General features: G+C 40.0%; 2 protein-coding genes across 3 annotated transcripts; one reads left to right on the plus strand and one right to left on the minus strand.

Annotated features, from left to right (window-relative positions):
- Positions 1 to 2,739: 2,739 nt before the first annotated feature.
- nrg4 (neuregulin 4) lies at positions 2,740 to 9,806 on the plus strand. The gene is made up of 5 exons (XM_088641566.1): positions 2,740 to 2,889; positions 5,283 to 5,374; positions 6,118 to 6,211; positions 7,333 to 7,485; positions 9,205 to 9,806. Exons 2-5 carry the CDS (start codon positions 5,362 to 5,364, stop codon positions 9,272 to 9,274), a joined length of 330 nt encoding a protein of 109 aa, XP_088497692.1. The 5' UTR covers positions 2,740 to 2,889; positions 5,283 to 5,361; the 3' UTR covers positions 9,275 to 9,806.
- Positions 9,807 to 13,162: 3,356 nt separating this feature from the next.
- On the minus strand, positions 13,163 to 23,285 carry fbxo22 (F-box protein 22). 2 transcript variants are annotated; one of them, XM_088641564.1, is made up of 7 exons: positions 23,086 to 23,285; positions 22,083 to 22,215; positions 21,758 to 21,845; positions 19,000 to 19,095; positions 17,663 to 17,815; positions 16,928 to 17,093; positions 13,163 to 16,332 (listed from the first exon to the last, which is right to left on the minus strand). In XM_088641564.1, the coding sequence occupies exons 1-7, from the start codon at positions 23,214 to 23,216 to the stop codon at positions 15,945 to 15,947; spliced, it is 1,155 nt and encodes a 384-aa protein (XP_088497690.1). In that variant the 5' UTR covers positions 23,217 to 23,285; the 3' UTR covers positions 13,163 to 15,944. The 2 variants fall into 2 exon arrangements, with proteins under 2 accessions (XP_088497690.1, XP_088497691.1); XM_088641565.1 differs by having other exon boundaries at positions 22,083 to 22,206; positions 23,086 to 23,223.
- Between the last annotated feature and the right edge of the window lie 1,770 nt (positions 23,286 to 25,055).

Consider the following 25,055-nt stretch of genomic DNA (forward strand, 5'->3'; position numbering starts at 1 on the left):
CATGCGTTTGGCTGTTGGAGGTTGACAATTAGGGTAAAGCTTTGATGCGAAAGGAGTCCTGGGACCAGACCGATGAAAGCTGTTAGAGAAATTGAGGCCAGTGGAGTCAGAGGACCCAAGGGATACTGACAGAGAGGAGAAGCTTGTATTGAGTCCAGCTGAAAATCTAACTGTAGCTGCAAAAGTGCTTGGGATCTAGGCCCTGGGAGCAAACCGGACAAAACACAGAGCTGTCAAAGCCCTCACGCTATTGCATACAAAAATGGCAACAACTGCACATCAAAGGATAGAAGAAGGATCCCCATTTGGTTGCTGGTCAAATAAACTGGACCATCTTAATTTTCTAGTATAAACATATAAACTCATTTACTGTATAACAAAGTTCAAGTAGGGAGCTGCGTCAGCACGGGTAGGCTGCAAAGGAACGAGTAAAAGGTCTATTCCCTGCTGAAAAGAGAAAAAAAGAAACAACATTTCACACCTGAAGAAGGCTCCACAGCCGAAACATTGTGTTTCCTTTCTTCTCTTTTCAGCTGGAATAAACCTTTTACTTGTTTCTTTACTGTATAACATAAGATAGATCACTTCATTAGCCATATACAATTTCTTGCATTAGGAATTTGTCTTTTTCGCATGCCCCAACTTGCTCTCCCTGAGTCACACAGACGGGGAGAGAAGCTTGGGGTCAGAGCGTAGGGTCTGCCATTGTACAGCGCCCCTGCAGCAGTTGGGGTGAAGGGCCTTGCTCAGGGGCCCAACGGGGTAGGATTCCTCTGCCGGCTGCAGGATTTCAACTGCAGCCACAGGAGCAGATCCTTAGCCACAGAGCCACCGCTCCAGCCCTATAACGTATAACAAAGTTATAAACATGAGGAGAAGCTTATCAACGGGCCATAGGCAATTTCCAGGATCTGCTTTTAAGCAAGTTTATTCCAATGACTACTTGAAAGACAGCATGTTTTTCCAACATACAGTAGTGTTTTTGCATGATATGCCTTGTCAGTGTGAATTTTACATAGTTTCATTTTTATGCCGTCTGAATTCGTTTAGGAAAGTCCTTTTTTGGTACAATATTGTGCTGCCTGCTATGGAAACACTCTTTCTTCTAACATTTTCTAACTTCTTTATCCAGTACTGGGTGGGGGGCAGCTGTAAGCTATCCCAGTAAGCAATGGGTGCAAGGCGGGATACCCTCTGGACAGCATGCCAGCCCATCACAAAGCACATTAATGATCATATGACCATATGATGTATATTCATTGGAAATGAGTGTTCCAGTATAATAATTCATTTAGGAAAAACGTGAATGAAGCATTGATTTCAAGACTGTGGAGGGTCCTTGGATAAAATAAGCTTTCATATCTTCGTTGACATGATTTGCTGTTGTCTTGCTTCTTTGGAATATAAAAAAGCTTAGTTTCCTCATCTATAGGGAGTTCTTTGCATACATTATAGTCAGTGTTTTCCCCAAAACATGACGGCAATATTATGAAGGGAAAAAAAGTGAACTTTCAGTCATGGGCATGGGGAGGGGTAGCACAGGTACTGATGGGCATTCCTGGGGCTGTCCCCTTACACAACTTTTGGGAAACATACTCAAATGTGGATACTCCCAATGTTCTACTGTCTTCTAACAATCTTGAAACTTCACTTCAGCAAAAACAGTGCTTTCCGCCCGTCAAGAACAATGCTTCTCACAAACCTGTGGTATGCATTTCATTACGTTTCTGAAATTCCATCTTCTTTTAACTGCCCCGTCATCTTCCACCAAGAGACGTGCCTCAAGTGAAATAGAAACAACGGGTTCTCCCGCCATCCACGCATCCTGTTCCGGCCTGTTTTTATTGAGGTTTCGCAATAGGACGGCGGGGAGTTCCCATACAAGCGCTATCACTTTCGTGCACTACACTTAGCATCGATACCAGAATTGATTTTGGGGTCTTTGAGTCAGAGGCAGCACCTAAAGTTTGCGGTTGTGGGTAATGTACTGTACAGGTGTGATTTTGAAATCAATTCAGTAAGTTGTTTTAAAGATGTTCACAGAAATTATGATCGGATGACATTTTGCAAGGTGTTGCCTTTGCTTACGTTCTCACAGACTCTGCTACCACATTTCTAAAAGCTATATATTCCTGTACCATGGTTTATGAACTGCAGAGTGGTGAACGCAGGCCAGGATGCCCCAGAGAAAACGTCTAAATAAGAGAAATGATGACGTACCATACATACCTGTATAACCATAACCGTTGCAGTAAGCATTGTCTCAGAGGCATCAAGGTGGAGATTAAAAATAAAGTCCTATCTGTTTTAGTGATGATTTTCAATGTTACTGGAAGATTTGACGAATTTTACCAGAAGAAACCTGCAAGCAAAAGCCAATAATAACCAGAAAACCAGAAAATGTTTATCTTCAGTCAGGTTTCTTCCCAGCACTGGAGGAGAGTCTGTTTGATATCCGTTACTTCCAAGAATATGAGTTATCGTGATGTCACCTGCCTTTTCTTTTGCAAATATCTGAAAATGCACTTAGAGAATGTATTACAGTAAATTCCTGTGTGCCACCATGAAAAGAAAACCATTTGATGACACTGTGATTAAGGAAGGTGTGTGTAATTAATAGCATGAAAAACGTTTTTGTTTCCACTGTACGTACGTTCATGTTTCTTGAACCCACGTTACTTGTGAGCTTATGTATTGGAACATATTTCCCCATTTGCGATGTGGACAAACGGCAATCTTTACATTTTTAAGCCTTAGGTGATATACCCACGCCTTGCGTGACGTCATACCAAAATGTAACTAGGATTGCCTGGACTTTTGAAAGCAGTCGGGCTGATACATTTTGACAAGTGTGCTAGACCTTACTTGGAATTAAGTCAAAAACTGTCAGTAAGTACTGAATTTTCTGTTTACTGTTTTTTAGAAATGTTTTTACATTACTGTATGACAGCTATTTTAAAAGCACCTTGTGTTAATCACTTAACACTACCGGGTAATTACAGATTTAAATGTCAGACATTTGGTAGGACCATTTCTCTTTTTCCATAAATGCAGTAAGTACTTCACAAATTAATTTATTACAAATGTATTTGATCATTTTAAAATAATAAAAAGGACGTTTTATAGGGTGGCATAATCAGCTAAAGTAAAGGACAGTTAAAGTGTCGGTTCTAAGAATTAAAAAAATGCAGAAGACTTATTTGTCAAATGAATTCACAAGACGGTCGCGTTCTTTAAAAGAATAATCGTAATCCTCAGAAAGCATTGACATCAGGACATTGGTTACCATCTTTGAACTATGCGGGAAAACCAGAAATGAAGCCAGTTCATTTATCTGTAGCGTTAACGTAAAAGCTGAACGATTCGCCTTGTTCTTTTGTCACAACCTGTCTGAAAAGCTCAAGCGCCACGCTGCCCATATTAATTGGACCAGTGTGGCGCATTGACATCTCTATCAGCACCGTGTATCTTCTTGTAAGTAAAGAATTGAGATTTAGCCAATAAAAGGTGATAGCGAAACTCTTCACTGATATGATCTTCTAATCTCTCAGGTTAGAGTGCTCCTACAACCGCAGTCTATGTAACAATTAATTTTCTATTGATGCGTAAACTACTTTTCTCACAACTAAACATTTTCGTTATGAAAACCCTTTAACCGCCGTTTTCTCAGTCTGTCTTCTACAGAGTGTTCAGACTATTTACGTTGTTTTTATAATCCGGTATTTGTTACGTGCTGCTCGCTGTGCTACAGCACGTCCTGTCATTTCGAAGGAACAAGTTAACGCTGATTTATCTGGAAGCTTATCTGATGGTGCCAACATGATGCAATACAGTTTCACTTCAATATATATGCACTAACTCACTCTATACAGCAGAGACGTGAGAGAGAAGGTCACTGCCTGGCTTATATTACACCATACATCTTAGTTTACACTGTAAGGGAAAATCTGGAGTGCAGAATGAATTAAAATGAATGGAACGCTTAAAAGACTTCTATAACCACATTCAGTAAAAACAATAATCGATTGCATTCCTACTGCTCATTTTCATTTCAAAGGATCCCAGACTGTTTTACATGTAGGAAGGGACCCTGTTCATTGACCAGTGAAGTGCACCAACCGCCATGATGTACCTACTGTACCTGCAGACTCAAACCACAGAGGACTGGGCAGGGACGTGAGAAATGACCTCATCAGCTGAAATAAGGGAGGATAACAGAAAGGCCACATTACGCAAGCCCAAGTTAGCCAGGACAGTGGGTTTAATACACCAATTCTCACAAGCAAGTTACTGGATTTTGCGAACCTTAATGAAGTCAGGAGCTTGGTGTGATATCTTGCCCAAGGAACACCACCTCACATCACACAGCACAGAATGTTGCCAGTATACTGGGGCACCAGTTTGTAAATTCAGGTTCAGAGGGAAGAGCTCCAGCTACTGGTCCACAAGCACCTCTTACACCAGAATCCAGGTTGTGCTTAGAGGTCTCCCATCTGGGTACTGATCAGGGCCAGTCTGCTTTAACACACGAGATCTGACAAGATCAGAATGCAGTCTTGAGCTATTCAGAAGTCATGAAACAATCAGGTGTCTTTTGGCATCTGATGTCTCATGAGGTTATATTACAGCTCGCATGTGGATTACCTGAAATACAATGTCTGTGTAAGATGAGAATTTAATACTAAAGTAGTGTAATGCCTATTCACAAAGGAGTGTATGTGTTTGTTTTTGTCAGACCTGAAGATAAGCCTTAGGTTTCTGCTTGGCTATATTATTCTGAAGGAACACAAACACCCTCTAATAACAAAAGGTCAAAGTCCTGTACTCCATGGGCAATCAGAATCATGAAACTAGAACTTGCCATTCACCCTGGGATAAGACTCCTTCTATCAACCTAATTAGTGCTATGGAATATTATTAGATATTGAAAAACATGAACCACTTTAATTGCAGCAGTTTCTAAGCATCTAGTAGAACTTAGAAACATTCTATAATGGAATGATAATTAATGCATGTTCTGTAAGGTGATTAAGGGGATCAGATATTAAGGCAAGTTTACATTTGAAGTTTGTACATATTCCCCACTAAAATACCGTACATCATCATATTATTGTCCGGAAATAATACTACAAAAATACTACATTTCCAAAGTGAAACCAGAAAACAAAATTGAAACACAGTCCTTTCAAAACATGGACATGTTTTTCAAAACAAAAACAAAACATGACACTTACAGTACCTTTTGGCACCACTCATTTGAAATGTTTATGCTTATTTTTCAGGAGGGAAACCAATTATTACTCACCTCAGAATTTCATTTTCTGAAACAACATATAAACCAGAAGAACAGAATCTGGACATATGATGACAGCAGGTAAAAATCATGGTTCCTTATGGCCTTAATAATTTATCAATAATGTAATGTTGTAAAACTGAAGGCAAGACTTTCCCTGTGCTGGTGGACAGATGCTGTTACTTGTCCTTTGGCACTACTCTAAAACGTGTCATGAGATTAAAGGTAAACATACAGTACCTGAAGGAATGGGCAGTGTATAGGGGATTGAACAAGAGACTGGTTCTTTAAAAACACTGTGCATGTAGCTGGAATTGTTTCTGGTGTTGATTAGATGTTAAATCAGCATACAGCAGCTGACTTTTTATTTTTGTTAATGACCAGAACAATGAAGAACTGCCTGCGTTGTGTTCTGGTCAGTTCCAATACTGGGGCAAAGAACGGGTTCCCTGTGATGAGAACTGCATACAAATTACTCCAAAAACTCCTTTAGGGAGTTCAAGAACCCCTCCCAACAGGGATCAATTTTTTAAATGGAAAGAACTAAAGAAATTTCTCATTTCCAATATATGCCCCATATATTTTAAAAAACAACGAAAGTACTGATTGACTGTCTTTATACGTCCCTGTGTGGCCTGATTCTGCCCTTGCACAGTCCTGGCAGGATGGATCCCTTGCCACACCCCCGGTGTCTTTGAATTTCCTATCCCAGCTGGCGTATAGAGGGAAGAAAGACTGTATTTTCACGGGACACTATACAGAAGGCCAGGCTTCTTCTTACTGATGGGTATAAATACTATATAAAACTTCACTGTACTCTGCAGAGCATGGAGAGCCATGTGAGGAATCTGAAGCATCCTACTGCTTTAATGGAGGACTATGTTACAGGATCCTCTCTATTTCTACCCCATCTTGTGTGTAAGTCACAATTTTCAATAAGCTATGCGCTTACACTGAAAACTATGTTTGATATGCTACTTGCGCAATGGCTCATATAAATAATGTGCATTGTATTAGCTTGTGTTATTAGACAATTGCTATCATTAGAAATTCTGCTTCTGCCATGCCCTCTGAATGCTTTGTCCCACAGCTGATGAATGCTGATGTTTCTAATCTTCTACACTAAACGTTTGCAAAAGAATAGCTAATTCAATCACAAAGATGAAAACTCGTCCTCTCATTTCCAAATCCATGCCTCTTTTTTAATCTGATAGCACCACATAGTTGAGGAGCATGGTAGCAAATCACTTATATTTGAATTTTAACACTCATGTTTTGCGTTATTCAGAAAATTACAATCAAACAATTTTATGCTTCATCTTTTAAATGTGGCAAATTGCTGCTTTGCAAAAAAAAACGGCATCTAACACAATTAGCCCTCAGATCAAACTGAGGTGCCTTCCTTTTTATCACATGCAAAAGCCTTATTCATGCTTCCTTTCAATTTCCAGAATCGTAAGAAAGACACAAAAACTTTGGGGAATGAGAATAGCAATAATAATAAGGACCAGGAGGACACGCATTATTGAGCCAGTGTCTGAGTGCAGGAATCACTCAAGAAGCAGTGTAAGAGGCTTTAGAACACAGTCAATTAAAAGAAAAGACGAAGCCATCTGTCTCATCTTATTTGTTGGGTTTTTAGTTCTGGTTTGGACACTTTTTTTGAAAAACAAATACTTGCTAGAGAGTGACAACATGACCCCCACCATGGAGGGGTCAGTTTTAACATGCAAGCCCTCCAAGTCAGCGTAGCTCTTTGGGCTATTTTTCCATTCATCTTTTGTAATGATTCGAAAAGGCCCAACAAATAAAAATGAACACAAAAAGGGGTGGTGGTTCAGATGACGTGGCTTTTAATACCGTACATTGATAGAAAGTTATAAATTAATGTATCTGTGGTACTTCTCATTACAGCTTCAAAGTCTGCAGGTTAGAGCCCGTTAAACCTCTTTTTGTTCAATGAGTAAGAATCATTTTCCTTATCTGGGAATGATTCTTTACTTGGGTGTGCGGTATCTAAATCCCATCTTCGCTAACAGCTGCCAGGAAAACTACAAAGGCAGCAGATGTGAACAGTTCCAGCTGCCGAGCAGCTCCATCGATGCCAGTGAGAAAGGGATGCTAGCAGCTGTGGTCATTCTTCTGCTCCTCATTCTTGTGGCTCTCGCTGCTGTGATCTACTGCTCTTGGAAGTAAGTAAAAGCCTGCTTCCTCACTTTCATTGATGCCACCTCTTTTCTCACCACTGCAAACCTTTTGATGGACAGTTATACTTTATGGGCAACTATACTGTTAGCATCTTAACTTTGACTGCGCAATGTTTTTGGCTGGTATCTGGGCTTCTTCTTGGAAAGCTATCATTAATCAAGCTTGCCTTTGGTGCAAAATGTATTTTAGGCATGGTAAGCGAGGTGGTCTCATAAAAGTAGTGTATTTACTTGTCATTCTTCTGGAAGTTTGCTTTTCAGTTTCCACTAGTGGATGCAAGCTGATAGAAAAGATAGTTTAGTCAGAACACAATTACACAGTTTGATACTCTTAACTTCAAGAAAAGAAAGCTGCTGACTTGAGGTGTGTATATATTAAATTATCTGAGTTTAATAATACAGACCATTAAAGATCCACTGACATGAGAATGGAGCAAACATCACCATACAGTATATCCTATTAAGCAGACTGCCAAGCTGAGGCACAGATCGGTGTAGATCTGTTACAGATAAAATAATGTAGTATTGTAAACATATTCCAACCCATTTTCTTTCACATGTGTTGAACAGCTTAAAATGAACTGAACTTTTGAATTTTTCTAGGTCCAAATTGACCAATTAACAAAATAAAAATAGTATTGCTTACATACCTCAAACAGACTGAAGATACTAATAAAAATGTATTGTTTTTCTAACTCAACCTGCAATTGTTAATTAGATGTATCTTATATATGTCATAAATTAATACAAAATGAACTCCTGAAGCCTGACAGAACAGTGTACATAAAAGGCCACAGAAATATACTTTTAAACAAAACTGGGAGTCTTTCAGCACCTGCGGTTTAGTCTGACATTTATCACTCAGCTCACTGCTTTTGAAAATGTAATGAAACCTTGAGATAGATAATATCTCCACTGTACAGAATAAAAACCCACTCACCTACAAGACACAAAAAGGGCATTTTTAGCAAGCTTTCACAAAATATCGGAAGCAGTCAGCACAAAATCGACCAGCTGCCTGCAGTTCAGTGAGAAGGGGGAATCAGCGTAATTATGGACAATTATTCTCCAGGTGTCAGCAGTGACGGGCAGAGGAGTTCCTAAACTATTATTGCTAGATAAATTAAAAAAGGCATCTCTGGTGGTATATGAACTCTTATGAAATACTACAATTCAATGTGTAGAACTGGAGTTGAAATTAGACTCTAAATTTAATTTCCTTACATAGAAGAAAAGTGCAACAGCTGACTGGTAAGCCCCTCCGACCTTCTGAGATCACAGTTTCTTTTACGTTACGATAAGGCCTCCCTGCTTATAGCCAGGAGGGCATGGCGAACATATGGGACAAAGCCCATGAATGTTTTATTGAACAAAATAATAAAGAAAACATAAGGTACAGGTTTGAATTAACAATGACCCATGACCTGAAAAAGCAGGTCAGCAAATCTCTCAAGAAACAGTCAAAGATAAGGTTTTAAAACCAGGTTCTTCAAAATCCTCCAATTGAATAATGTTTTAAACTGCCAACAAGAAAACGCTGTGACAAACATTTGGGCTGGAAAGTGCTATATAAATGACATTAATTTGGATCCAAATTCCTTCGGTCTAATTTTTCACTGGCCGCTGGTGTTAGATTGGTCAAACCGTCAGGGTGACCAGGACCAGTGAATTTTGGATCCAGAGGTATCATTGGGTGTCTTGCAGAATCCGCAGAAGGAAAGAAGAAAGCAGGACCGCAAGGAGTGATGGACTGATAAACGCCAACAGAGTGTGAACATGAAATCTGGGAATCGCAGGAGACGTTAAATTATTTCTTTACATTTTTAAAACAAGACCACGCTACTGTAGAGCAATGCACGTGGGTATTCCCATCTCTTCACTGATGGAGATCGCTATGAAACACTAACACCTTACCGAGGTCAGGGAATAACTACAGTGGATCCCTGTTTTCCCAGCAGGGAGTCAGTGTCTGGGCTCAGACTGCACAGTACACCCTTTGGGACTAAGCTCTGTTTATCACTATTTTGTTGACTCTATTTTGTTCCCTTCAGCAATTCCATTATTGTGAATTTGTGTAAAATAGACTTTTAATCATAAAACTGCCCTCCTTTGTAAAGGCAATAAAAATGTATAATATTCTAGTGTTCAAAAGTACATAAAAAAACACACAGACAGCAGCTATTTAAGTCTTCTAAAAAGTAACTTAAGTATGTCACTGTTTCACACCCATTGAAAAATCTATTTATACATTTTTAGTACTATTTATATGTTTAATTTGTAAAATAAAGCTGAAGCCATGTCTGAAATTCTGTTAATTATTCATCTTTTGACAAAACTCATCTATACACAGGAAGGGATCAGTCATGTATCATCTCTATTTTTTATGTTACTGTAAGAACATGAATTCAAGAGCTAAATTTTTAATAATGGATTTTGCATATTTATTGAAATATTTAGGGCCTTCCCAAAATCCCTGGATACGTATTCAAGGACTTCATGAAATCCCAGTCACATCAGCTTGAGTTCTGACAATTATCTCATCCAAACGGCAAAATACTGCAAAGGAACCATCAGCCGGGAACTGAAATAAGAAAAGTTACAAACCCGAAGAAGGCACTCAGTCCATCTAGCCTGTTGTGTTTGGTACTTAGTAGCTAATTGATCTAAGGATCTCTTTTTGAAAGAAGCCAGGGGATTGTCATCCACAACATGGCTGGGGTAGCTGACCCTTTCTGCTCTGTCTAAAGAAGTGCCTCTGTTCTAACCTTAACAATACTGATCAATATCTGATGGAACAGAATGTGTTCCAAGAAAGTGCTGGTTCTGTTTCCTTATCTTCCCATCATGAGAGACTCAGCAGTTTCTCATTTGCCGACTTCTTTCTAGAGCAACCACAGTAAAACCTGTTCATTGCTGGGTTACAGGAAAAAAAAGAGAAAAAACAGTAAACCTCTCATTTTAAAATTCAATTGCTATTTTATGAGCTACCTGCAGCACCATAGTTGCCCTGCAACTATGCCTAAAGGTATTTTTAAAAAAGTTTTCAGGCAGTGATATTAAAAATGACTTGGCAATAGCTGTTGATAGGATTGTGTTCACTGTACTGGAAATCCTTTCCTTTAAAATAAAATTACATTAAACAAATTTGGAAATGGTGGTACTAACCATGGCAAACTATTACAATTTTGGGACTGTCACCTGCATGTGGAATTAGATTTAACTTCATATATATATAACATACGTACTGTAACACAGCACAGCATAAGGAAAACTGAATGTTTCATACTTAAGTTAAAAGGGAAATGATGAACTTGTTGCTTCTCCAGTAATGGCAGACAAGGCAGCTGAAAAACAGTGTATCAGTTTAGTTGTATTTCTGCATTCAAGGTACCTGAAATATCTCAGTGTTTTGACTATGAGGCTTGAGCTGTAAGTGAATCTGTGAAAAAGAAATGAAGATGACATGACAAAGCCTTTACTTTTTGCGAGTTTCCCTTTGAGACTGTATATAAAAGATCACTAAACATTTTATCAAATTTTCCATTATCATCCATTATTCCATGGATGAATCCTACTTTTATGTAATATGAACATCACATGACTAAAAAGAAATTTGTTATTAGTTAAAACACATTATTTTTAGAATAGGACACTGCTTTTGTTTCTCATTTAAGTGATAGTTGTTAGGACTGTTTGACATTGAATGATATTAGACTTATTGTGTTTTGCTAATACATTTTAATTTGACCATCTGTATTATTTACAATATGTTCTTGTGATTGCACTGCACATGTCCTGAAAGACAGTCACTGCATAGAGCAGTCACTCAGTTTTTAACTAAAATGTTTCTGCTCAAACAAACAGGCCTTCTCTTACTTTTGTATGGTTAGGACATAAAATGTGAAGTTCAAAATTAAAGCTATTATTGCATAAAATAAAACAAACCATTGGTTCCCTGATCCTTTGAGTTCACAAACAGCCAAATCAAGAGGCATTATGGGTGATCTTTTATTGATCAATTCCTGACTTAAATGAAATAATGAACTTGTTCAATTGATCAAAACTCATGTGTTCGAAGTCTTCACAAACTGATGTTATAAGTGTGATTTATACTGCTAAGGGTGATCAAAGACCTGCTGGATGTAGCTCTCAAGGACCAGGGTTAAAGTTATAGTTCAATGTCTCGACTGGCATTACAGAATAATTTCTGGCCCAGATTTAAATAAAGTTCACACTCAGAAGGAATAGTTTGTGAAGAACTAGTCAGTTGATGAGAGCTTCTACCCACCTCACCCATGCTGCTTTGGCAAAAAAAAAGCTCAAGAGTTATACCTAGTTTCTGAAAATTAATACAAAAATACAATCTCCAATAAAGCAAATATTTGCTTTAGCAGCAGTAATAGTATTGTCTCTTTAAAGAGTAAATTGAATGGGTTGATCAGTGAAGAGTGCAGCCACTCCTGTAGGAAGACAGCTATTCATTCTGTTCTTTGTCCTGTGTGTCAGGAAAGCCACATGGCTAACTAGGCATGACTGATATAAGTTGAGGTTACAACTGTGTCCCCTGCCTGTGCAAAGCCCCAATCAAGTTCCCAGAGACACAGGAAGAACTGCAGTTACCGGCCTGTCACAGGGAAAGACACATAGACAGAACAAGGGCATCAGTATTGATTACAGTACATCAAGCCGAACACCACAGAACCTGTGCTGGCTGGGACAGAAATAAAATAATACGGAGATCTGTTTGGTCACACTATTTTACCCAAGGAGAATGAAGCGACCTCTCTCTAACTCGCCAATGCGCTGGAGGCCAGACCCAGCAATAACCCTGTGGTTCAAAATCCTGAGGTCTTCTTAAAGGATATGGGCATTAGTAAAGCAAATCACAGACCCTAATGTCTGAGTACAGCTGAGCAAACTGTTTTCTGGCCAGATGCATACTCTGTTGCTTTACATTTCAAAATTTACCACAAGCCACTGAATTTCAGAAGAAAAAATAGAGCAAACAGGATTCTAAACCCCCAAATCTCAACAAATTTCTTGAATGTGTGTTTGCCAAAAAGTATCAAAAAAAATTCTTACATGAGCTGAATAAGCATGAATAACTATGCTTCTCCACCACCACCAATTTCTAAACAATTTCTCATTCTGAAAAGAAAAAAAGGCCCTAAACCATTTCCTTACTGTATTTCTGGATCCTTTTAAAAATATGGCAATGTATTTTCCTATTAAAAAAACTGAACTTCCCTCAGCCTGCTTCATTCTAATCAGAGCCTGTTGCCAACAGATGAGTCGATCAGCTTTCAGCACGAGAGTTTCATTCTGATGATGGGATGACAGCTAGTGTAAAAAATAATTTTCTTAAAAAAGGATCTGTTACTGAAGTAACAGCAGTATACACAGTGGGACAATAATACTTTCAACAAAGGGTAGTGTTGTCTTTTAAAAGCACTCATATCTCATTACTAAGGTAGGTACAGTACCTTGTCAACTTAAACAAAACACTCTTTCTGAAGCACCAACTACTTATTTCCTTGTGTGTTAATTTGAATTTTGTTAGGTAGACAAGAGTCTTTCAACTGTGTATGAAAAGCCGACACTTCAGAGCAAACCTGCAGCACACCAAGCAATGCGAAAACACAGGAATAATGCACAACCTCAAACCCCAAACATTTTATTTAACCAACACGGGCATAGAACCAACTACACAGTGCCACAATGTTAAAAAAGACATTAGGGATTATTGACCACCACAAAAAGAACATTACAATAATTCAGAATATACAATAGGCAGAACTTGAATTATTACAATCCACTTTACTAAAACCAGATTGACTTAAATGCAACCACACCACAGTAACTGTTAATTGCATGTGTTTCATGGTGTACACAGAAGTACTCAAGACACCATAGTTCTCCACATACTCTGAGATTGCAAGCTTAAAAGGTTTTCCAACAATTTAATCTTTTACTATCAAAATTAGTCCTGTCCTTTCAGGACAAAAATTACAATTCTATTTTGAAGGGGATAAGTACTATGTACCCAAAGCAGTTTCAATGTTTAAACTACACTCAAACCACCATTCAGTTACACTTATTTAGAAGGAATGGTGAATGTGTCTATAGAAATACCTCAAAATAAAAGTAGCACTTCCCTGAAACTGAAAACACATTCATTATTTTTACTACAACTAACATGACTTAATTGATCTTCTGCCAAGTTAGAGAAAATGTTGATCTTTCTTTCACTTTGAGAGAAACTGCCACCTTAGACTACACACATTTGACACAGTATTTGTACCAAATCCAAAACATCTCTTCCGTAGGAAAGCGCCACTTGAAAGAGAACCCTTCGCAGAAGCTGTTCATCTTCAAGCAGATAGTTTGGGAAAGATCTGACTAAAGGCAAGTTGTAATGAAGGACTCAATGAACTACAGTACTAAACCTATGAGTGAAGTTAATCAGGAATTTGAAAACCTTGCAATTTAGAGTCAAATTATAGAAAACCCAAGCAGTTGGCATGTCCTTAACCCAATTGTTACTTTTAGATGTTAAATACAAGTTGTTGTGTTTTTTTTTTTACAATGTACATTCCAAAGAGAATGAATAAAATTGAATAAAAATATTTCGACTGTAAGGGTTACATATCGAAGATATATGAAGAATGCACAAATGTACACAGAAAATACTTCTATAGAGATGTTGTGCAGAGTCAGAGCCAAACAGCTGTCCCAGGACGCGTGGTGGACTACACCCCAGCTGGGGGACACACTTGGGGACAATTTAAAGATCCCAAGTAATCTGGCCAGCAGGTCTCAGGGATTTCCAGATCATCTCGGATATCGGACTCCTCTCGGTAGATGCCCGGAATTGGAACCGAACAGAAGAAGGCCAGACTCAAACCCGGGACTGTGAAAAACAAATCCCAGATAAAAAAAATTACAACAATATGCAAAGCCGTTTCAGGAACTCAGTACCGCTTAGTCTTCCACTTAGTCCCTCGCAGAGATATTTCTTTCCAGAGGAATGTTCCCTTTTCCAGTATGTATAATATATTCTTTTACAGGACTGCAACCAAAGGCTAAATGCTTCAAAGGTTCATTTGCTAGCTGCAGATGTTTAGGTAGTTTTAAATCCCCAAAGACCTATGAAACACAGTGACACATTGCAAAAGGGCCCTTCCTAACAAATTATTTCACTTGCCTGCCTGATTTGCTGTAAATGCCTGTAAGTAATCAGCCCACACATTTAGATTCAAACACATTTACACTGCCGCCAATCCTCTTCAAGTGCCCCAGCCTGTTTCGCAGGCTGCACCTCCCTTAATGAACCTACCTTCACAACGACTGGTACCCCCTAACCTCAATCGCAGAACCCTAACATACAATCAGATGGCCTCCGTTAACCAAGAAAAGGAAAAAGTGTATTCTCACTGCACACATATTGCACGGACAGCTTTTAAAAACAGTCTGAAAGAGTAATATCGCAAAAGAGCAGTAAATCTGAACAAAAGAGTAAAAGGTGTGGACAACTGTCATTTCTGAGGAAGCAAAAAATAATGATTGGGATCTACAATTTACATAAATTGTTGTAGTATATTTTGGTATTTTTTATTTTCTTTAACAAATATTCTGAATTTATCTATGTAAGTGAAAAGGAAAAGAGTTTCCCTTCATCTTTTACTCATCATGATGTTTGGTTTCTTTACATATTGTTAAAAATACAGAAAAACAAACCATGAAAGAGCGGGAATAATCAGCTTTCTCTTCCATCGACATTTTCTAAAATTTTTTACCACAAAAACCACTCCTGGAAAAAGGAGTACCAGAGCTGTACATCACAAGCAAGACAAATCATGTGCGGTTATATGTGTTTTTATTTAATTAAAAATACCTATTGTTCCCTCCAAAGTACTACAAAACAGCTATGCTCTCTCCCTTGTTCATATTAATTATTTTTATCATCCTTTTCAATCATATAAAGCAATGCAAAATTCCCCTCAGAAATTATTGCTCACGTAGGCTCAAAGCTTTGTTCAGACGCGTTTCTAAAGTCTGAACCGTCCAAGGAAGAAATTCCCCCTTTGCTACAGCCCTATCCATTTGAGTTGGGTACATTATGAAACCTTTTAGAGTAAAACTATCTGGAATGGTACAGATTTGTTACATTTTGCATTTGCCGTTGTCTAGAAACACCATCAATCAAATCATTAAACTAAGTTCTTCGAAATGTGTCGGCAAAGTGCTTCATAAAACCTACGGAATAATCATGCAGTCGTATCATTGAGCTGACGTATTTATCCTGTATGAAGTATACTCAACCCAACACACTCAAGTCAACTAGACGTCTTACGCTGGAATGATTAAACTTCTCTTTTTGTTTCTTTACACAACCTCGCGAAGGTTCTTCTCCACAGCCCGCGAAAGACGGCTCCCGGCCGCAGCTACCCCAGATGCACAAGCGTCATCACGGTGGTGTAGCCGTGCTGCAGGTTGTCCGTGTCGGTCAGCACGTAGTTTTCAGTCACAATGCGGTCGCAACCGATCTCGCCGTTCCCGAAGAAGCCGAAGAGCGGGACGCCGGGGAAGACCTTGCGGAAGGCGTCGGCCTCCACGTTGCGCTTGCCGCTGTAGTAGTTGAGGCCGCGACCCACGCAGGCGAACATGAAGCCCAGCGTGTTCCTCTCGGGGATGCTGGCCGATTTCAGGCGCTGCACCGCGGCCTCGGCCGATTTCTCGCTGCTCACATCCTGATCCAGCAAAACCGATGCCCCCTGGATCTTCTGCCCGCTCAGCGCCAGGCCCACGACGCCATAGGAGCCTTCATTGCAGCTTTCCGGAAAGGAAACAGGCACACAGAGGGGTCAGAGCACAAGGCAGCCTGAGGGATATTCTCTTGTCCTGGCCATGGCGGCTCTACCTCTTACCTGCGACCTGACCTGCAGGTCACAAACCCTCCTTGCTTTGCGTTTTCCAACGTTTGCTTTATATTCGTGGGCTGCCTTATTTTTCCCCCTTTGAACTGTGGTTTTGAAGCAAAGTGCTGGATTAACCTTCTTTGGACACTTGACGCATGGTTGAAAAAGGGATGTAAATGGATATCACAAGCCGGGCTTTTGTTAACAAAAAACCTCACGTGTAAGAAGTCAGTCACAACCGAGCTGGTGCCAACAGTGCTGATTACCAGCAAGAAAAGTACACTTGAACTCAGACGTTACTTTTTCTCTCCATTAAGAAAGAACCACTTCATAAAGTGTAACGATAAACTCATAAGGAAATGTGTATATCAATGGAACATTGTTTTGGCACATTCCCTTATGGGCTTGTCATTACATTTATTCCTTTCGCATTTCTTAACATAAGACTACTTGTATTGAAATAAAGCACCAATAAGGAAGCACACCAAAAAACAGGAATTGCCACTCACCATTCTGTGGGCGGGGAGAACACATTCTCCACATGGCCTCCTGCAATCAGCACGTTAGCTTGTGCCAGGGGCTGGAGGACATTATTGAGGAAACGTGCAGCTCCTGCTTTGAAGGCCTCGTAACCGAACAGGAGAACAACGCGCAAGTCTGGGTTGTTAATGAGTCCTGGGGTCAAACGAAGCAATGCAACAGCTCATTCCTTGCCATCAGGCGGACATGCCCTCTCCCCACTCATACAGGAGTCACACGACAGCAGCAGCTTCTACTAGCTCTGCTCGCTGTCTGTTCTCCATGTGTAGCAATATCAATTTAGCCCTCATTTACTCTAACACTCCATTTAATGTGATCATAACTGGAGGTGACAATCAGAAGAGAACACAGCGACCCCAGCAGGTCACTTAAAGTAAGAACAGGCACCTTCGCAGTTCATGAACAAACCCGACACACAGATCATATTACTGCTGAGATGGATGGCTTTTCCAAGCCTAACACACCGACACCATTTTTCTCAGTGATCAAATAAACCATGACTTTCCACAAGCCTCTTCTGATTTTCTTCCAGCAGTAACTTTTTAGAAGAGGCACAAATGTTCAGTGGACCTCTGATTCTCCGGGTCTTAACATTTTAAGCGACTACCACTAGGTGTGATTCATTTTAAAAAACACACCGTGCTGGAAAAGACCAAAAAGACTTGACATACATACAGTACACACAAGAGTTAATAAACCCCCACCTGCTTCCTCAAGGGTGGCTGTATTGAAACTCTGCTTGCAGAAATGGAAGGGGCGTATCTTTATTCCGTCCATATTGGGGAACAATAAAGCAAAGCCAGCTTCCCCTTCTTGGTGTTCCTGTGGGTGCTTGGAGCTGCTCCCCATTGGAGTCACTGGCAGAGAAAGGAGACGGATCAATTCCAGTCTGCTCGCCTCTGATCTAGTCTCTCTCTACCCATCTTCACGCCTCCTCTCACACACCAATAATCCGCTAGTTTTTAAAAAGGGGAAAACAACTATCAATCTCAAGTTTTACTTCAGTAACCAAATGTGAAATTTATTGCTGCCCGTTGCCATCTTTAGTTTAATTGCTCAGTCAAATTAATTCGGACTTGGATACTTATGGCATGCAAAAAAACATTAAGGTCTTGCTTATGGAAGTTTCTTCTTTTGAAAACTAAACATTATTTTCACTAACGCTAGACTGATATTTTCAGTCTTTCAGATGCACCTGATGTAACTGTTGTTCAATATTTTATTAAGTTTCCCTGTGTGACCAGATAATCTTTTTCAGATCAGGCATACTATTTTGCCTCACTATTTTACCATGGGTCGAAGATAATATGGCCCCAATTTAAAGATAAAAGCACAAGTCAATATCAACAGACGGTGACACACTGCCTGCTTCACTTGTACTATAAAAATTCATTTTCTTCCTTGCATGTTTGGAGCCTAATTTTACCACTCCATAATGAAACTATGCCAATTCATCATCACTCTAATTTACAGCCAACAGTGCACTTTCAAAACAACTGGACCCAAAGCAACAAAAAACCTACTGGCCTGTACTTCAGTCTGTCAAGGTATCCGCTTCAAACTTTAAATCATGCAATCTCAGGGCATCAGTGTTAAGAGCAATAGACAATTGTCAAGAAAACAGAGAATAAAGCCCCCTGAACTTTGACTGCTTTATCATCATTATGGTAACAATGTAGAATAAAGGCAAAAAAAAAATTCACTGCACGATATCTTAGAATTGTTTTGCATCTCTTTTTAAAAATAATATGAACAGAACTGCTCTATTTGCCTTCTGCACATACTGCCATTACATGTAAAATAGAAAAAGGAGTATGAGTGACAAACAGATACACATTCATATATGCATGAGGTTCAAATGTGTCACATTTAAGCTGACTGATAAAAGATTTAATAGCAGTGGGCTAATTTATTGGAACTCCTATAGTGGGTACATATTGACCTTTGCCAAAGCAATCCTACCATGATGACGTCAACACGTATATCAGAGTGCAGGAAGGAAAAGCAGATGTAAGAGAGGTACTGGAATGATGGTCCTTACACACAATCCCTGGAGCGGCAATACCCAGCACATCACATCCTTTAGGAAACAGCTTGTTGAGCTCAGCGGCTGCTCCTGCACAACACATCTTCCTTGCTGTGAAGGGGAAGAGTCTCAGGTACATGTTTTATGTCTCAGTTTTTAAGCAAACGCATTCCAAAACAAATCCCCATAAAAAGGCTCAGGACTGCGCCGGACACTGTGATCTTGCCCAAGCTATCAAAGTGAGTATTTTTTTTTCCAACACATCTGTGCATTATCCACAGAAACAACAGACTTACTGTACCCCATCTCCAAATCCATACAATACATCAAAAAAGCAAATTGTCTTCTTTATAAAAGTGAGCATTATCAGCTATAAGGAAATAAAAGAGTCCAAATAAATACCATTCAATACATTGAAGCCTCTTAAAATATTTTAAAGTAGATGGAGTCTTCCTACAATACTGAAGTCACACTGGGTTGCCAATTGTGAAGAACACCAAGTGGCATGAAAGTGTCATAAAAATACATTAAGACACTGATGTCTTCAGACACCGACTGAGTCCTGAGTGATGTCTCTGGGTGTCTGACACCTCTTACCGAAATGTTGTAAAAAGAGAAAGAAATCATTTAATACTGAAGAGATGAGCAGTAGAGTATGTCCTCTGTTCCACTTCTGGAAAACTTTTGGAAAAAAGACCCATGAGAAACAGAACTTGGGAATAAAAATGCTTCATGCTCATTACATTACTAAATAATGAGCTGCTGGTCTCACTTACAAGGTAAAGCACTTAGTGTAAGAAAAAAAAAACTAAGGTACTTTTAAAACAAAAACTGACCATTGACACTAATTAGTAAATGGCAGCATTGCTAACATGCACAGAAATCACTGGGCCTCAAAATTGTCAGCTTTCCTGTGGTACTTGCAGACTCTGCGGTTTATTATTCTTTCAATGGCCACAGAAGGTGCATGCTGTCAGTGTGAACACTCGGCGCCTGAAGTGTGAGGGGCCACAGTGAGAAGCTTTGCTCCACAGCAAGGGCAGAACTTCCCGAGCAAGGCCAAGAGGAAGATTTCGATCTGTCACACATTGAAACGCTGGCGGAAAAAGCCCAACTTCAAGTTTTTACTTTGCAGGCATTATCTTACCTAATATGTTATCTGCTAATTAGAAAAGTGACATGGCAAAGACTTCTTAGACTACCTCAAGATGACATTTATCAATTTTAGGATAAAAACCCGAGCACATATGGCAGTAATCTGCCATTCCTCTGTGTAAGCGCGGTTCGCCATACTCTAAAAACAAAAAAAAAGTTTAAATTGAAAATTTAAGAGATATCATCTGATAACATAAAATTATGTTAAATGAGACTCACTCAATATTAATTACCAGAAATATTAGACATAATTCCTACGTTTCTTATTATACACATTTTCAAAGAGTTTCGGCCAGTGGAGTAATTTATGTATGCCCACAAAATTAAACCTGCAGAAACAGTGGGATATTCTAATGAATCGGAGTTCTGCTATTCATGCAACATTACGTCTGTGTCCACACAACACTACAGCTAAGGTGAAACAGCAGAAGAAATCTACCATGACTTCACCATTGTCTGTTTTACATTTACATTTCGCTCAAGGGTATTTAAAATGTCCTTTTTTTTTAAATTCAATTTTGCATTGACTTTTTTTGTTGTTGTTGTATGCCTACCTATTTCGGAATCAGCACCTGTTTTAAGGCGCAGTTCTCTTGCAATAAACCCTGTGTCCACATGGGGAGCACCTCCTGTCTGGAGACACACTCCTCCGATGGGCGCATGCTTCTGGCCTGGTGCAGGAGGACCGGGAGGACCGGCTCTTTTATTGACTCACTGCAGGCCTGCCAGGCTCGAGCTGGTCACAGGAGCTGCGGAGGCACTGGGAATCGTGAGGATCCAGGCACTGCCCTGCTCTGGCAGTTGTGTGCCTCCATGCCTCCACGGGTCATGTCACCAGGTTTAAACATGATGCCATCCTGGCACACAGTGCTCAACCTGCGCTCCAACTGAGCACTTCTGCTGGCTGAGACGTACTTTGAGTCCAATGGCATCAAAATCATTTTAGATTTTGTTCTTTGACTTCATTAGCCAAGCACACTTCAAATAGTATGACAACCACAAACAGCCAGCAGCCATGTCATCCTTCAACTCACGACTGGGAGCCCACTGAAGCTCAGCAGGTGTGAGCCTGGGCAGTACCTGGATGAGAGACCTCCTGGGAAAAACCAAGGTTGCTGCTGGAAGAGGTGTTAATGGGGAGTGTAGGGTGTGCTCACCCTGAGGTCTGTGTGGGTCCTAATGCCCCAGGTTAGTGACGGGGACACTATACTGTAAAAAGGCGCCGTCCTTCAGATGAGAAGTAAAACCAAGGTCCCGACTCTCTGTGGTCATTAAAAAACTTCCCATTGGCCCTCACCAGTCATGGCCTCCTAATAATCCCCATCTATGAACTGGCTTCATCACTCTGCTCTCCTCCCCACTGAGAGCTGGTGTGTGGGGAGAGTACTGGTGCACTATGGCTGCTGTCACATTATCCAGGTGGAGCTGCACACTGGTGAGGGTGGAAGGGATCCCCATCACCTGTACAGCGCTTTAAGTAGAGTGCCCAAAAAAGTGCTATAGACGTATAAGCAATTATTAATTAAAAATCATAAACCTCACATCAAAGCACCTTCGGGAAACCAAGACTTTTAAATTATACTTGCAGAGCAAGACTCCTCATGGGCCAGTCTGTTACCTTTCTTCTGCTTGTAGGTGCCATCAGGTCTGTTCAAGGTGTCACTGTCTGCCATCAGGAGGACTGTCCGGGGGAGCAAGTACACATTCTGCAAAACAGCACATTTATATTCCTTTACTGAAACCCAGATAAAGGACTTTAAAGCTCAAAGCAATTGCTTTCCAATCTACAATGCTTGCAAACACCTGCTTCGACATTATACGCTAATGTGATCTAATATGGGAAATAGTTTATGAAATAGTTCATAAAAAAAGAGTGCAGGAGGGAGGTGACTGCGAAAACAGAGCTAGCCAGGGAGATCACTCACAGAGGAGTGTCCCCTTACCTCTACTTGTTCTGCCAGAGTCCTGAACAAGACATGTCCATCCGAGCTGGAGGAGCCAGTACCGGACACCCAGGTCATCTTCTGCTGTGTCCTCAGCACCCTGCGGGCACAGTCCCTCCAGAGTCTGCAGACGCTACCAGGACAGCCGACAGCAGCACAAAGGCAAAACAATAAATATCAAAAGAAGCCCTTCTATAACACAGCAACAACAACAAAAGGCACTTGGTTTACCACTTGGATATTTAAAGAGAGATCCTGTTTGTGCTTTTCAAGCAGCAAAGGTGGAAGATGTAGTGAAAATATCATGCTCACTAAATAGGTCGGCTTTCTACTGTTAAACAGCTATCACCGGAGACAACTGTCCTCAGGATTACAGTTACCAAGGAAAGGGAGTAAAAACAGCTCACTTTCACGGTGAATTATGCAATTGCTGGAGTACATCTGGAATTTTTTATCTATAATACCAGATTTTCCTTAAAAGCCATGAGACATCACGTCTTTTCAAACCTTTTGCTTGCTCGTAAAGAAAATGCGCTGTACTGCTAATCAATGCGTACCAAGCAGATACAAAAATACCAGATTACAATGTTTCAGCAAGTAAGTGAAACCGCAGACCTCCTGCGGTGCCAGATCACATATATCACATGCCCATTTTCACAAGCAGGACGTCTTGGTATTTTGCGTTTAAATGTCGAAAAAAAACAAATACAAAGAAACTCTCAAACATACTACATATATAAAGGGCTCTGCAGTCAAAGACCCAAGCGTGATCGAGTACAGGATATGAACAAGACAAGAGATTCTGAATACAATTAAGTCATTACATCTTTAGAGAGCACAAGACGCAGCTTTTCTCTGATCTCCTTTATGCATACATCTTTCGATTAAAAAAAATAGCCGGGTTCATGAATAAAACTCAAGATCGCCGATGTGCTGTCTCAAGGCTCCGTGTTCTGCAGAAAACATTGAGTGGAAGTCTACAGGGACGAGAATCTGAACCTACCAAGCGGTACGGAGAAGTGACTTGGTCGGTACAAATGTCAAAATCCTCTCCACCACCTCGGCCACATTACTAAGTATATATCCAGCTTTACTTTCTGGAGCTGAAATAGAAAATTCACCACTTCCATCCATCTTCCACTTCCGAGAGAGCAAAACAACCCCAGGGACCAATGTTGACCCCTGAACCTACCATCAATCGGAAGTGAACAATTCCATTTTTATTCCGTTTTATTTCTTTACTGCCGCCTAGTGGTACATTATTTTATCTCCTCCACAGCTGTGCCCAAAGATAACAGGAGTGCAGTTTTAACGGATCTAGATCCAGATATACTGTAGGTGGTAGACAGGTCAATTTCGCAAATTATTAAACCGGGAAACACTGTAGAAGCTGCAAAGGAAATTAAAAATAATTATGTTAAATATTTTACTTGTTCTAAACAGCGTTGGATCGAAAATGAAATTGCGTATTCAAATTCAAATTAAAGATTTTTACATTTAAACCAAGGACCACCACGTATAAATGTACAGTGCACTAATGAGATGTAATTTTACTACTGTGTACAACCGTGGTCATCACTTTAGAGTACAAAACAAATATTGCTGAAGTTCTTCTCCCTGTTAAAACCTTCTCAACGGTATTATCAGTATTCAAAAGGGAATATACCTGCACTGAAATTTACAAACTTTATGTAGGTAATTTATATTGGAGTTCATTATCTTAATCTCACATGATCACCTCACAGGAGGTTATAGTCCACAGGTCTTTCATGTAGACCAAATGATAGCTTAAATCTCATGCAATACCCACAGTACCGTAGTCAGCATTTCCCTTACCTCTGCAGGTGCACTGACAGCATTTTTGCCTTGGTAAGTATGTATGGGGAGCTGGGGTTGTGCTAATAAAATAATTAAAATATATTTCATTCAAAAAGTTATCTTTAAAGATTAGATCAACTTTCTCTGTTCTGTGCATTGCTGTCAAAGTAGATTTGTTACACAAATGTACATTGATGTCATAAGTGAAGGTAAAATGGTTCATAGATTCATATTTCCTTGGATGAATTAATGTACGAGAACAATCAAAAGACAAATATGTGAAAATCTGTTAAGTCTCAGGCACTCATAACATACACTAGAAATGTAAAGTTGAGTGCCAGAAAAATGTGGCTTTTTCTTAAAAATAATTTTAATACATTTCAATTGTATGTCAATTTAATTCCTAAACGAATGCCCCAGCTGTCAAAGTTTTACACATAAAACATGGTATTTCATCATTATTTCATACTACGGTCACATTCCTGACAAGGAAACTGCGTCAAATGTTTCTCTCAGCAAACTAACATTTCTGGGGCTCAGTTAAATGCAATATTTTTGGGCTAAGTCTATAATCAGTGCACAACTCAAAACACATGCAGATAACCATGGAGAGGCACTTGCAGAACTACAATATCGTCCTACACTTCATGTCCATAGTTTCTATTCCTTAGGAACTTAGTGTATGTCAGGAGTTACTACAGAACTGTCGTGAGAAGCTTACATTTTTCAATGAGGGAGTCAGTATTCAAGGTAGGAAAGGCAGATTCTGACATTACTCTGTTTTTGTACATGGGAATGATCACCTATTCACTGAGAGAAAGCCACGCATTCCTGGAGAGGGTCACATCCACCCTGAGCCTGTCCCAGAAACACGCACACTCTTTATAGGGTGACAGCCGCAGGGCATCCACACAAGCACAGGGGGTTCAATGTAGAGATGCCATTGACCTATCCAGCATGTCTTTGGCAGGCAAGAGGAAACTGGAGCACCGAGCAAGTACCCACGAGAACAAAGGGAGAATGCAAACCCCACAAAAAAGGGACCCCAATCTAGAATTGAATCCACCGCCCTGGAGCTGTGAGCTGGCAGCAGTAACCGTGGCGCTATCCTAATTCTTCTGTACTGTACATCGATTCAGACTCTTCTGTGATCCC

Source organism: Lepisosteus platostomus, chromosome 7 (assembly GCF_059453375.1).
Source record: "Lepisosteus platostomus isolate fLepPlt1 chromosome 7, fLepPlt1.hap1, whole genome shotgun sequence".
Classification (NCBI taxonomy): domain Eukaryota; kingdom Metazoa; phylum Chordata; class Actinopteri; order Semionotiformes; family Lepisosteidae; genus Lepisosteus; species Lepisosteus platostomus.

Excerpts from the sequence above, each read along its gene's own strand:
- nrg4 (XM_088641566.1), top strand. Across the intron at positions 6,212-7,332 it reads ATTTCTACCCCATCTTGTGT|CTGCCAGGAAAACTACAAAG; the intron begins GTAAGTCACAAT and ends CTTCGCTAACAG. Across the intron at positions 7,486-9,204 it reads GTGATCTACTGCTCTTGGAA|AATCCGCAGAAGGAAAGAAG; the intron begins GTAAGTAAAAGC and ends GGTGTCTTGCAG.
- fbxo22 (XM_088641564.1), bottom strand. The coding sequence starts at position 23,216 with ATGGATGGAAGTGGTGAATTTTCTATTTCAGCTCCAGAAAGTAAAGCT. Across the intron at positions 22,216-23,085 it reads TCACTTCTCCGTACCGCTTG|CGTCTGCAGACTCTGGAGGG; the intron begins GTAGGTTCAGAT and ends CTGTCCTGGTAG. Across the intron at positions 19,096-21,757 it reads CACCTACAAGCAGAAGAAAG|CAAGGAAGATGTGTTGTGCA; the intron begins GTAACAGACTGG and ends TCCCCTTCACAG.